This window comes from Pseudochaenichthys georgianus, chromosome 8, assembly GCF_902827115.2.
Source record: "Pseudochaenichthys georgianus chromosome 8, fPseGeo1.2, whole genome shotgun sequence".
Taxonomy (NCBI): Eukaryota; Metazoa; Chordata; class Actinopteri; order Perciformes; family Channichthyidae; genus Pseudochaenichthys; species Pseudochaenichthys georgianus.
The window spans coordinates 17,580,188-17,594,575 of record NC_047510.2 but is presented as its reverse complement, the minus strand read 5'-3'; the positions used below and the strand labels follow the sequence as shown (position 1 = coordinate 17,594,575).

General features: G+C 41.8%; 1 protein-coding gene across 1 annotated transcript in view; it reads right to left on the bottom strand.

The window, feature by feature from the left end:
* Positions 1–14,388, bottom strand: part of shank1 (SH3 and multiple ankyrin repeat domains 1) — an 82,634-nt gene that overhangs the window by 46,275 nt on the left and 21,971 nt on the right. The window contains exons 2-5 of the mRNA XM_034089360.2: positions 11,704–12,264; positions 1,281–1,484; positions 784–855; positions 544–652 (exon numbers count right to left, since the gene is read on the bottom strand). Of these exons, the coding sequence (XP_033945251.1) occupies positions 544–652; positions 784–855; positions 1,281–1,484; positions 11,704–12,213 (895 nt within the window). The 5' untranslated portion in view covers positions 12,214–12,264. The remainder of the gene's footprint in view (positions 1–543; positions 653–783; positions 856–1,280; positions 1,485–11,703; positions 12,265–14,388) is intronic.

Genomic DNA, 14,388 nt, shown 5'->3' with positions numbered 1-14,388 from the left:
ATGTGTTTCACACCCATGATGACAGCCTGTGTTTGTGTTGTGACACTATGCTCCCACAGCTGCTGGAATGACACAGCAGAGCACACCCAAACTCTAAAAGAGCAGTCTGCTGCGCCCCCCAAGCACTGACGGGATCTGAGAAAAGAGTGTGTTAGGCCAACAAAGAGAGCTTAGCGCAGAAACAATGGAGGGGGAGATGGGCAGAGCTCCAGGTCAAAAAGCTGCTAATATATCTGAGAGACAATGATTAACCAATAATGGATGTTAAACCTCAGATACACGTTTATATGTTTGATGGAAAGAAAGAACAGTTCAGTAAATATAGAGAGACACATAAGGGATTAGATTTTGCAATATAATTGTGTGTAGATGGGCATATGTACAGTTTATATGGCTCTCTTTGACTTTAACATAATTTTTTCTTTCTAATTTATTTATCAAGCACATACAACTGCAGTCTGTAATTGCTATGAATGTATGATAATAGATATAATGATGACGCTGTGGATGAAACAAATCCTCAGGCTCTGAGGCACTCCTTACCGCCGGTGTCAGGGTCCTGATAGTTGGGATCGAGGCCTTTGTCTAAGAACTTCGTCATCTTGTCCACAGCGCTGGTTTGGATATAATCCATGAATTTCTTCAGACTAGCCTGCATGCAGAGAGAGTATTTTAAATATTGTTAATGCAGTGACATGCATACTGTATAGTATTGATTTAAAACGTGCAGCTGAAACCCTTCAGGGATTTACCCTCGGGGCATTTCATACATGGATTTCATACCTTGGTGTGCAGTTTGGCTAGTTGCTTCTCATCCAGATTGGTCTGTTTGTACACCCTGGTCTTGTATCGAAACTAAACACAAGAGAGAAGAAGAAAAGTGAAGCCTTACTCCGAGGGCATTTGTCCTTAATTCTCTTAGCTTTTGGCCTAGATGGTCTGCAGATTTATTATAGAGCAAAGCCTTTTCTGCTTTGCCATACATACATTGTCACAAGGAGCATTTACAGTAGGTGTAGTTCATCTGGAATCTTGACGTAAAATAGAAAAAGCTGTACAGTAAACAGGGTCCCAAGTATTCCTTTACAAAAGTATTTTCTGGAATTCTATTGCTCCTTCCAACGACACCATAATTATTTAAAAGAAAGTTGACATTTATCTGACATGTATCTAAACTTTTTAAGATTACATTACATTTGATTCAGATTTTGATCATTCGTTATTGAAAAACTGTGACATCCTGAGGACGTGCAAGCGTCAATGGAGGACTGGAATATTACCTCTAAATATGGTACCCCTTTTTCAAAGGACTGTGGGTACTCTCTGAGCAGCCTCTCCTCCTCCAGGAATTTGGCATCATGACCATCAGTGGCGGGCTGGAACAGACCATAGTTCAGGACGTCCCGCAGAGATTCGGTCAGGGAGCACAGCACCTGCTGCTTGGCCTTCCACACCGTGGCCTCTGGGTTAAAGCGCAAACATTTCTGCAGGAGAGACAGAGGGAGACGTAGGTCAGCTTTAAGTTTTAATTTACATTGGTTATTTGGTAAACTCTAAATGTAAAGACATAAAAATGATTTCATTAATCAAAATCTTACCATGTGATGAATCTGAGAAAAATATTGTGGTTAACAAGAGATTAACATTTCATTTGACAGCATTGAACAAGGTTACAAATATAAAGAGCAGAAAAAGGGAAGTCAATGACGAGTTATTAATAGTTTCATGTGGAACTGCTTGAACAGGTCTCCCTTGGAAAAGAGATCAATGATCTCAATGGGATTTTATCTGTATAAATAAAGGTTTGAAATGAATAGTCACTTTAAAAGTGAGTGAGTGAAACCGAGTTTTAAGAACTATTTAACTTGGCTGCAATCTGCCTCATACGGGTGAAATGATCTGTAATGTTTTGGTGGCCAAACCATCTGTGCTTTGAAAAATGAACTGTTACTAATGCAAAGATGCTAAAATTAGGATGTTTTGAATGAACTGTTGCAAAATGAACCACATTTCACGAACTAGAGCTTTGGTGCAAAGGGAAATAAAGCTTATTATTTGTCTTAAAGTAGTTATTTCTTCAATATTTGGCTTGAATAACCTTACGGAAAACACTGCCTAAATGGGGCTCCTCAGTTGTTTTTCAAAAACACGACTTTGTATAATGTTTATGTTTAAAACTCTACCTTGACAAACTACAATGGCAAAATGCATTGATCAGTTTATCTACGTTTTAATCTCGTTACCCCTAAAACTCATTAAGGTCCCCTTGTAGATGTCACTACTGTCTACAAGACAATCTTGTGGCAAGGGATGCTCCAGCCTGACTGCAGCACACTGAGGCTGTTCCCCCGGTGACCCAGCAGGGGGAGACAGGCTCAGAATGAAGTGGGTGATTCCCAGTGACCTCGGTCAACAGAGAGGACATGAATTGCAGTTGTGTGCAGCTTTAGTGTCTCCGGTGGGGTCGTGAATGGCAAAATGCATAACAGCTTAGAGGCTCAGTCAGCAAAGTGGGACGTAACTCACTACACAGATGGCTGACAGAAGGTTTTTGGCACCGCTCTCTCTCCTTCTTTCTCTCCATCGCTCACTCCCTCTCCTTGAGTGAAGTCTCGGACCTTGAGGCTACAGCAGGATGATTGGCCCATGCATGCAGAGTACAGATGCAAGGATCTCTGCCTCCTACTGCATCACTGCATTGGCTCTCTTCTCAGCCAGATATACAGCTTCTAACCCAGAGCGTTCTCTAACTGTCACTCATCTTAATCTCTCACATAGCCAACAAACGTGTGTGTGTGTGTGTGTGTGTGTGTGTGTGTGTGTGTGTGTGTGTGTGTGTGTGTGTGTGTGTGTGTGTGTGTGTGTGTGTGTGTGTGTGTGTGTGTGTGTGTGTGTGTGTGTGTGTGTGTGTGTGTGTGTGTGTGTGTGTGTGTGTGTGTGTGTGTGTGTGTGTGTGTGTGTGTGTGTGTGTGTGTGTGTGTGTGTGTGTGTGTGTGTGTGTGGCTGTCCTTTCCTCTGCATAAGGTTTTTGGAGTAGAAGTAATATTACATTTTCTCCTATTTTATTCAGTAACTCCGTTCTCGCACAGCCAACCTTGTAGCCACGGCAACCGGCTCATTAGTGGAGCAAGCTGCTTGTTGCCATAGAGACATCACTGTGTTCCCTTGGAGATGGGGTACTGAGAGGCTGTGCATGTGTGTGTGTGTGTGTGTGTGTGTGTGTGTGTGTGTGTGTGTGTGTGTGTGTGTGTGTGTGTGTGTGTGTGTGTGTGTGTGTGTGTGTGTGTGTGTGTGTGTGTGTGTGTGTGTGTGTGTGTGTGTGTGTGTGTGTGTGTGTGGTGTGTGTGTGTGTGTGTGTGTGTGTGTGTGTGTGTGTGTGTGTGTGTGTGTGTGTGTGTGTGTGTGTGTGTGTGTGTGTGTGTGTGTGTGTGTGTGTGTGTGTGTGTGTGTGTGTGTGTGTGTGTGTGTGTGTGTGTGTGTGTGCAAAAGAGAGCAGTAAAAGGGGGGAAATGTCTAGCGTATGAGCGGGAAAGAGGATAACAGGGTGTGTCTACTTTTATATTAGATTCGTTTTTCACACACACACAACAATCATACCCACTACAACTACAGTCCCAAAAAAGGATGCCAGCTAGAATAAATGATAAATGACAATAAGGATTATGATTCAGTTATTGCAGGAGTAATATTCCCATAGTTAACTTGAACAATAAAAAGCAATGACAATTATAATAGAACAATGGAGATTAAAATATGTGCTATAGCTTTGCTTTGAACCTAAAAACCTTCAGATAGTTGCAGATTTCACTGAGGCAGCCACGCTGCTTATTGATCTGTATGCTTCCAAGAATGTAATTGATTGTACAGTTTCTAACCGGCCAGCTAATTAAGGCTCATCACAATTTCCTCATTCCTACAAGGCATTCAAAACTGTTTCGCTGTACTGTTAGAAATGCAATAGTACAGCCTGTAAATTGTACTTTTATTATATTGCAATACATTTCATAGTTCGTATAGTATGATCATAGTTCACTTGTTCTAAACCTCAAATGGTGCACTTGCAGTTGAGTGTTTGTGGCGCCCTCTAGTGGTGAGAGAGCTTCTTGGTAAGACTAAATGGATGCTGGAGTTGTTAGTTTGTAAAAGCGATTTGAAGATATATGTCTTGGTGTCGGATTATGAAAAAGAAAAATGCCAAGATGCTGTTCTTCATTTGTACTTATTCATGCTAGCATTCTGGATGATTAGAGCTCAATATGATTACAAAAAAACAGGTTCTGTCAGCTAGTACAACAAAAAAAAAGATGTTCTCCCAAAAGTACCAATGAACATGTTAAAATACTCAGTCATACATTCAAAATCTAACTATGTCCATAGACAATGAATTTATTTTTTTTGAATGATTTTTTGGACCCAGATAATGTTTTTTAGTTGTTTTTTTTTTTTTTAAATGAGCCCAGTGTTCCCGATTCTGCAAAATAAAATGTACCCGTGTACTCAGAGCATTCCCCTGGGTGCTTTCAGTATCACATCTTTCCACATTAGATTAGATTAGATTGACTTTATTGCCCACCACAGTGAAAATGTGTCTTTGGCTTCTCCAACAACAGCAGCTCTGTTGTGTAATGTTTAATACAATACAGATAACACAACACACCATTTAGAAATACATTAATTGTCAATAGAATGTTCGTGTTTTGAGTGGAAAACTACAGTGTATTTTTACACTGTGGTATAATTTCTTTGCAACTATGTAAAATATCTTCTTCCACTTCATGCGCAAAAATGAACAAGGATACTGTGAAAACACAAAAATAACTGGGATGCTTGTCATCTATTACTGCCCTAAATGTTACAATTTATTTATTTTTTGCAAGACAAAACATTAATAGAACAAGCCAAAAAAAACTGTAGCACATGAAACTAGTCATTGAGGTGATGTTGTGTGCTTTGTTTATTTGATGTTGTATATGTGAAGTCTTTAGGGCTATTGGGTGAAAGTGGTGGAGGTGTGGGGAAGTACAGAGAACAAACATATGAACACATGTATGTTAATATGAATATGTCAATAAGTCAGCTTCTATATAACTTAAAACCTTGATATGTTTTACATTAAAATCTTAACGCCGCTTTCAGCCCTTCTGTTTCTCTCCTGTTTTTCTTTCATTATGCAGACTAAAAATGTGGTCTTGTCTCCTGAAGCTGTGATCATACTTTCCCACTCACATGCGCCCACTCTCTCTGTCCATGCTGCTCTTTATCTTCCTCTGCCTATCTCTATCTTATTCTCCCTGCACTTTCCTCTCCCTCCATCTTTCTGCATCAGCTCTGTCTATCTATGCAGAAACAAGAGTCTCTCTCTCTCTGTCTATCTCTCTCTCTCTGTCCCTCTGGCCTTTTGCTGCAGGCCAAGTGCAGGGGGACTTGAAGCCTTTAATGAGATCTATGGGGAAATAAGCCCCCACTCGACAGTGACACACATACACACTAACATGCACACACGTCAGCCATGTCACCATTTAATTCCACTTCCTCCCCATATCTCACTATCCTTCTCGCACTCCCTGTTCTCTACAGCAGTTAAAGAGAGCAAATTATTTTCTTAAAGCACTTCTGTCCTACCGCTCTGCCTGCCGTGCTTCTCTCTATTCTCTTTTCTTCACTCACCCAAGCTGCACTCCCTCCTCTCTAACTCCTATACTTCTTTTCTATTATCTTTCACTTTGGGGGCTGACCCCTTTTATTTAGATATATCTTCTCCAAAGTGGTAGAGAGGTATGGTGGACACTGTGTCTGTGTCTTTCCAACAGAGAGGTCAAATATCTCAAACATGCATTAAAACATTTATGGATGTGTTTGTGTTTCTCGTGGTGTCTATGCGTGTGAATTTCAAAGTGGAAATGAGCAGATCACATCCTGCCTAAGGCGCGGCTGCTTATACTTCAGAGTTTGCACAAATTCAGATCATGTCAAACTGTGGAGGAAGACTCATTGTTTTACATTGTCTAATGCGCTCAGCATGCAAACTCCAACTACACTGCATGTGCACGCGCAAGTTAGACAATCTAATAAACCTTCAAATGAAACTGCCTGGACCGCCTACTGTGGCAGAATCATATCAACTTCTTGTGATTCACATATCTTAAAGGCGCTTTGCACACGAGTTAATGGACCAGTTCCTTTTTCATCAGACACCAGTGGAGGAGGAACGATGAGTGCAGAGCAAACAGGTCCGCAAGCAGCATGTCAAGGGTGTACGATTAAAAATGAATCAAATGGATCCTTAAGATGACACGCAATAAAATACATTATAATGCAGGGAAATGCCCCCTGTGAGATTTGCATCGTTTTAATAGATTCTTATTATTTAAACATTAACATTTAAGCACTATTCTAACGTTGTAGCTACGTTTATTTAACTTTACAGACGGTTCCACCTTTTACAATGAATCATAAAAGCACTGAGTGTCATTTCCCAGCAATCACTGAGTTGGTTGTTTGCTGGTAAGATGTTCAACAGATATCGGAAAGGGAAAGTGTTTTATAGAGTACTTTAAATGTAAAGGTATATCAATGTAAAATGTGGCACTTCAGAAAATACCAGATAAATAATACATGGAACCCAAAAAACATCAACCTGATAAAGCCCTGTTTTCTGTTTTACCTGCAAATCACCAAAAAACGGTTTTACTAGATACAGTGAGGCGAACACAGTTTGGTTATTCCAGAAGTTTCAGCTGATAAAATGGGACAGTACATCAACCTGCCCTTCTCTCTCACCGGCATGAGATGATAGAAACCGATCCAATTGTCTTTCAGCTTGACCTATTCAAACTAAGTATGACATCCCAGATTTGTTCCACATTACTACAATGGCCCACTTTTCCTCTTGACAAATGTATCAGACTGATAATACACAGATCACTGACTGGGTCTCTCCATCAGGGCACCAGCAGTGACACCCTGAGAGACGGAGCCTCCAGAGAGCCCCCCCATTATGCTTGTATGGCTCTGATAGGAGACTTTGAAGGAAGCAAAGGTAGGTCCCACTGAGGGGAGAAAGAACGTTTCACCAGATGTTTCCTCTGAGGGCTCCTTAGAAATCTCATGACAAAGGTCAGAGGGCGTTATTATTGCCATGTCAGAAAATATCCTGGTGAATTGATGGCAGAGAAAAGGCTCAGAATTGCAAATGCTTAAAAGCTGTTGTCCAAGAAGTGCCTCTCTCAATGCAAATATTGAGCAGATATTTATTAACTTTAGTATTGAGGGATCATTAGAAATGAACTATGTCAGTGCCTACAAAGAATATTGATCATATATTAACAGATCTTAATTATTTTTAATATTCTTTACTATATCAGCCCCAAATATAAAGTCATCTTAAATATAAATGCTTCCTGATGCGCAGCAGTCCCACTGGAATCGTAAGAGACATTTGTCAGGTAAATGTGGAAACAGCATCAAGCTGGATCATTTCAGTGATGCTCAACACTCATTTGTAATCGTTTTACATAGAGTTATATATTCTGGCCCAAAATGGTTATAACACTAAATACCAGTGTTGTGATTTCTGAATAACTGTGTGTGAAAGCTCGTCATTCACCATCCTCCCCACAAATTCATAACATTTGCATTTGCGTGCTAACGTCACTCCCTTGACTCAACACAATTAACGAGCAATTAAGAGTTTATTGAGGGGGAATTAGCTGACATATAGAACAACTTGATGTACTAGGAGTGGAAAAGGTTAACACCCAATAGGAAGAGGAGGGCAGGTGATGAAACCGTAGGACAACATAAAATCCCAGAGGTTTTTATTCTGAATGTGCATGATGAGTCAAACATTGACTAAGATGTTGAGCCAGGACAGGAGGAGAGTGAGTCAGTAAACGTCAGTGTTGATGATGGGTTTCTGACTCTCATTACCTTGGGTAACAACACAAAAGGCACTAAGTCAGCTCATCTTGGAAGGACATCTTTAAGGTCACATGTAGTGCTGTCATATGTAAACGTGTATCTGCATGTTTGACTCACATGTGAAGAAAAAGACAATAAAAAAGAATGTACTGTCAGACCAATCCGTTCATTGACACCCTGATTTGCATTTTCCCCATCAGTATTGTCCGTCAGCATTGAAATCAACTTTTTTTTTAAAGAATCAATGTTTCATTTCAACCTCCTTGTCCATCACAAAGACAAAACAGAGTTTATATAAAAACCTGTCCGGTAAAAGATTCAGAGAGAGAAATGTGAATTCGTCCTCCCATGATAACTTAACTCCTACTTCACTGAGTCATTTGTATTTTATTTTTAAATGATCTGAAACAGCAGGGAGGTTTTTGAAAGCTTATGTTATCATCTTCTCAAAGTAAATGAGCATATTGCACAAATATTACATAATTATTGTAGTGATGATTACGGTACTGAAACTCTATGAGATTAGTTTTTGCCACACACAGTACCTATTGTAAAAGAGAGAATATTTACAATTGTAAAATGTTGTTCAATTCAAAGATACAGGAAATCTACATAAAAGAATGCTTATAGTCCGGTTCAAAAGTCTATATCAGTCAGCAACCACATGCTTCCTGTTGGCTGCTCACTAGTTCTATTTCTAGCACTTGAATCTCATTTCCCCGTTATTTACTCTGTCTGCTTCACTTTATCCTACTCAACTACCTTTTCTCAACATTGATCTACTTTCATATGCATCAGTGTTTACCTCCATCCCTTTATCTACTTCCTCTCCTTTGTATGTGTACTGTATCTACCCTGCTCCACTTCCTTCTGCCTCTACTTCCTAACACGTGTACCCCACTCGGCATCCACCCATCTCAATGTGTCTATATGACAACCAAGCTCTTTTACCTCATTCACACCAACGCAAATCCGGTTCAAGCTCCGTACTAGAACTTTTCAGGTTCAGAACCGGTTCTTCGGTTTAGCTCCGGCTCTTTTCACACCGCCCAAAGTCCAACTGGTGCTGCGTCATTGCCTCATCGTTTGCGTCATGACGTAACCGTTTGCGTGCCTGCTTCATAAAGCCAAACCGCGCGGAAACCCCTCACAGCTCACAACAACAACAATGGCCGATTGTGCTCCAGCTTCCTCTGTACCTCTTCGGAAGACCAGATTCCCAGCAGGTAGCTGGTCTCTTCAGTGGACCACTGCTGCTTGTTAAGTTTCTCCATCGTTGTGTACAAACTAGATAAAACGCCGGCTTTTTGTTGTTGTTCAGGAGTTGATCCCGCCCCTGCCCCCGCCTCGACGTAAGCGTGACGTATGTGGTGCTTTTGCTCTAGCCCAGTGCTTCTCAAATACCTCATTCACACCAACGGTGTTTCAGGGCCGGTTCGGAGCTGGAGCTTGAAAAGCACCGGGTTTTCCTCTTCACACCGCAGCGGAGCAGCCTCTTAGCTCCGGAATCCGGTTCGTTTCGAGCATCAAAAAATTGTCCGGCCAGAGCAAAAGCACCGCATATGTCATATGTCAAGCTCTAGCACGGAGCTTGAACCGGAGTTGCGTTGTTGTGAATGAGGTAAAAGTGTGGACCACTGGTCCGCGGACCACTGGTGGTCCGTGAGGGCCCCCTAGTGGTCCGTGAGTATATTGGTAACATTTCACATTTGAAATAAATGAATTAATTTAAGTTTTCCGCACTCTCGCGGGAATATCTCCGCAATGGAGCGAGTTTAAGTCGCAGCTTTCGATTGCATGATATAGCCCAGCGCAACACCTTCATCAGACATGTTGCCACTTGTTTGTACCATTTTCAGGCGATTTGTAATCTGTTCTAGAAAAATGATGTGATTTTTTTGGATATTTGTGGAGTTAGGTGGTCCGCGACTGTTTTTTTTATTGGTTAAGTGGTCCTTGGTATGAAAAAGTTTGAGAAACACTGCTCTAGCCGCACAATTTTTTGGTGCTTGAAACGAACCGGATTCCGGAGCTAAGGCTGCTCCGCTGCGGTGTGAACAGGAAAACCCGGTGCTTTTCAAGCTCCAGCTTGAACCGGCCCTGAAACACCGTTGGTGTGAATGAGGTATTTCTGAGGTTTTGAGCATGAGTGAGCATTCTACTCACAAGCAATCCCATTTATCCATCTTCTTGCAATTAAACTTTGATGCTGACTTGTTAGAATAAATAGAAAGTGGTGAATTATTTATAGCTGGGTTTAAAAGAAAACACAAGCACACATACACGCACATACACACCCACTGCTGAAAACACCCATGCACCGATCAATAATAAATCACACAGCAGCAAGAGGGTGGAATAAGCGTTGATCGAGGCCTTTAAAGTGCACTGGGTTGGTAAATATAATATCCACAAATACATGTACTTAATTTTACAGATAGATGGGGACAGATTACAGAAGCCTAGATGGCTTTAATGAAATGAGGCAAGAGAGCCGAGCGCTAATGTGTGAGTAAAGCAGCCTGTTTGTTGAACACAATGGCAGTCTGGTTCTGCTTTGTTCTGGCAATGATCAAAGATCCACTCTCTCTCCTCTATCCTCCCTTTTCCTGCTCTTCATACTTTCTTTTTATCTCTTTTGCACAAAAAGCACACACTGGGATGCAGAATCATTCCTTTGCATCCCCTGCCATCCATAGCTCCATTATCATTACAAGGAATTACTACTGACCATTCATTTGAACATATCACAAATACATTTTTCAAGAGTGGGAGAATAGCGTAGTGCACATGGATGCCGCTGCTATCCAGCTGGTTGAGACACACTTCTGATGGGAGCGTTCACACTGATATGATGTAAGAACCCAACTGGGAAATGAAGAGCAATGTAGGATAAATCTCTCATGATTCTGGACAGCTCTCTTTAAGCCAGAAAAGGCTTATCATAGCATGTGTATGGCAACATTTAAAAGCTCTTTCTCAACACAAAGCCAGAGGCATCCCCTCTGTTAGACACCGCTCTCCACTTCAATTCCCCCCTGTTTGACTCCCTCGAAATCCTTTCTGGCTTGTAGTGTTTTTAAAATCAAATTCTAGCCCACATATTCTCATCGTGACTGCTCTTGCATGAGGTTTGGCTCTGTCTCTCTGGAGGTGGGTCACCTTGGGAAGTCTCTCTCACCCTCTCAGATCACTCACTTTGCTGACGAGCATTTGCCCTTCTCTCAGTGAACTGCTGGCGGTGCAGGGGGAAAAGTAAGCAATAGAAAAAAGGGGAGATCTGTGTAATATCCTCAAGGACTTGCAGTGTTTTTTGAACACATTTTTTTTGCACACTTTGACTGAATTAACCTACACTCATGGTTAGCTTGGAAATGATGGGCCTTATGGGCACAGACACATGGCTCCTTGATGACCTAACTTAACTCTTCAAAGTACCAGAGCCCACACTTCATAATTCATGATAAACACACACTCCTATTGCAAGTTTTATGAATAAATCCTTGCTGAAACAGGCCCATGATCACTTAGGCACACCATTTATATTGAAGGAAAAGTTCAAAGCTACTTTTAGGTCAAACTTGTACTTTCTTCCAAGAGACAGGAAGATGGACACTATTCACATATCACAGCGACCTATCCAGGGATGTTAGAGGCTGTTATTTCCTACGTGGTGAAATTGATAAACATAACTGGTGTATTGATGACGACTGTGAAAAGGTGTGAACATAGATAGTTGCCATGAAGTTGACAGATGTGTGGGAGTGTGGGGACAGCACTGACCGTTTGCTTTATGTCTGGGATGCCAATGCGGAACACCATCATAGCAATGTGGGTGTCTTCAGATGGAAGGGAGCCGGTGCTGCGCTCCTTCAGCCTCCTCTGCTGCGGCGGCTGCTGCGGCGGAACGTGATTGGCTGGCGGTTGGTGCGTGGGTCCCGGATTGGACGAGTAGGGGTTTGCGGTGTGTCCAGGGTTCCCTGTCCGGACCTGTCTGTCCCCCGCGGGTCGTCCGGCCACTTTACCTGACTGCCTGTGTCCCTCAGCCCTGCCTACCCTCAACACGCCGTCTCGCCTGACCTCCTCCACCACCTCCTCTTCATAGTCTTCCTCTTCCCCCTCCAGCTCGCCATTCTCCTCCTCCTGGTCCTCCTCATGCTCCTCTTCCTCCATTTCCTCCTCCTCTTCCTCCTCCTCTTCCTCGTTCTCTGCCCCTGGATAGAGATGTCGATTGTTTCCCAGCATCCTTTGGTGCTCCTCGTCGCTGGACAGGGGGCTGAACGGCATCGTCATGGCGACAGAGAGGGCGGCACAAGTGGCAACATCATCACTCCCAGAGAGACACTGCAATGTGAGGATGAAAGAGAAGACATGAATAAATCAGAGACAAAGAAGAACTGCAGAAGTTTGTAAGTGTCCTCCCCGGCTGCATCCAGGCCTCCGAACCGCATCAGTCCAACAAACTCTGGGCTCTATGGGAACAGACTGCTGCAGTTACAGACATGCAGTACTTCTAACCCTCACCGCATGATGACATACTATTCACACCTCATGTATAAATGATCCCACGGTTCATTTTCAGCTTTCAGACACTTATTAGACACTCAGACATCCTGCCTGTGCTGTAACGCCAAGATGATTGAAGCCTCAGATGCTTCCTGACGCATGAAACATGTCAGTTGTTCACTATGCAAAGTTGTACTATGGCGTTAGTATTATAATATAGTGCAATATGGTCATACATAGTGACACATATTACTTAACTGAGCTATTTAACACAGAAAAAAAGGCCCTATCCACATCAAAACCTTGAAAATGTAGAGAGACCCATTGATACACATGCACTGATCCCATTGTATATCTTTATTTTTGTATGACCAAAATGTAGGGCGATAACTGGATTGTCATGACATCCGGTATGGTTATTTGATGCACCTAGAGGAGGAATTGCTGTGTTTTGGCCTTGTTTTTGACCTACCTTGCGTTACCACTTTTACACAAGCAATACCAAAGTCTATTAGACAAAGATTGTTCAGGACTGTTATTGAGCACATTGATATATCGTATCATAAAATATGATTTGAATGTTGCTATTACCTTTCTTCTAAAGCTTCCATCAGTAGAAACTTAGCCAAGCAATCAAGGGTTGCACTTTATGTCCAGCATATTTTCTGTATTTCTTGTTACACTATAGCTGCTGAGACCAATCAACATCTGTGGAAATCGAAATACCCAACAGTGTTTCCTTCAAGCAAAGGTACTTTACAAAGCCATCAATATGCTTAGTGAACTAATTAATTGTTCTAATTCTATACAGCAGACTGCTTTTCAATGCACATCTTCTATACAGACAGCAGCTCTTCATGCGATAAACTATGCACTCTTTTGCTCCAGCCATCACCCATGAGAGAGCCGAGGAGCCACTTCAGAGCGTCAGTGAGGCAGCGCTGTACTCAAGTGCAAGCTGAGCAAGTTAACAGATCTGTCCCTGGTGGCTCCTGGTTGGCTTTGAACACTGTTTCAGGTTGTTCAGCACCACTACATTCTGGACAGCTTCACACCGAACCAAACGGCAGAATGACAAATGGCAGGGACAAACAGCGGATCCATTGAACAACAGAGGAGTGACCGGGTAGAAGGGTCAGCTGTGGAAATACCAAACACATGTATCATACATTAGTTAAGCTAAAGTACATGGTATTTAGGTATTTTCTACTTTACTTGCTATTTGTGTATGTAGTGTTAATTCACTGCATTCAAGACAGAAATATAGTACTTTTAAAAGAATGACCATTGCACTAGTAATCTGAAAACAAAACTGTACAAGATATAATTTCATATGAAGGTTTTTGGTCCAAACATTTATATGAAAAAAATAATCAGTATCATGTTGTTGTTTGTTTTATTCTTGCTCGGGATGAATACCAAGTACAAGATAATGAGGGTGTTTTAAATTGTAAATGGAGCTTGTGTTTGTGGCGCGAGGCACGAAAAGTGTTAGACACAAATGTCAAGACTTTCCTCGTGGGGCGCTGAGCTAAAACTACCAGCTGTCCAGAACAAGGAACAGGAAGGAAGAATAAAAGAAGAAGAAGAAGGGCTACAACACAATGGAACAGAAAAAAGAGACAATAGGATTTTGGCAAAGAATCTGACTTTCATGTCCTCACAACTCATTTGATTTGGAAGATAAAAGCGTGGCAGTAGCGGGAGATTTTTTCTGCAATGATATTTTCTTCAAGAATTTCCTTGATTTAGGTATCACTTATTTCCTGCCAGTGGATCACTCTCTACTGCAGTCTGTGCCATTTACAGGCAATACAGAAAGAAAATGTACTTGATCTAGCAAGAATATGAAGCTTTTGAAACTTGACATTTCTTCAGTTTGGAAGCTAAATGTGTGCTTTCTGTTTCAGTGTCTCTTTACTTCTCACACAACTCACACACATGAGCGGCCGTTGAATCTGT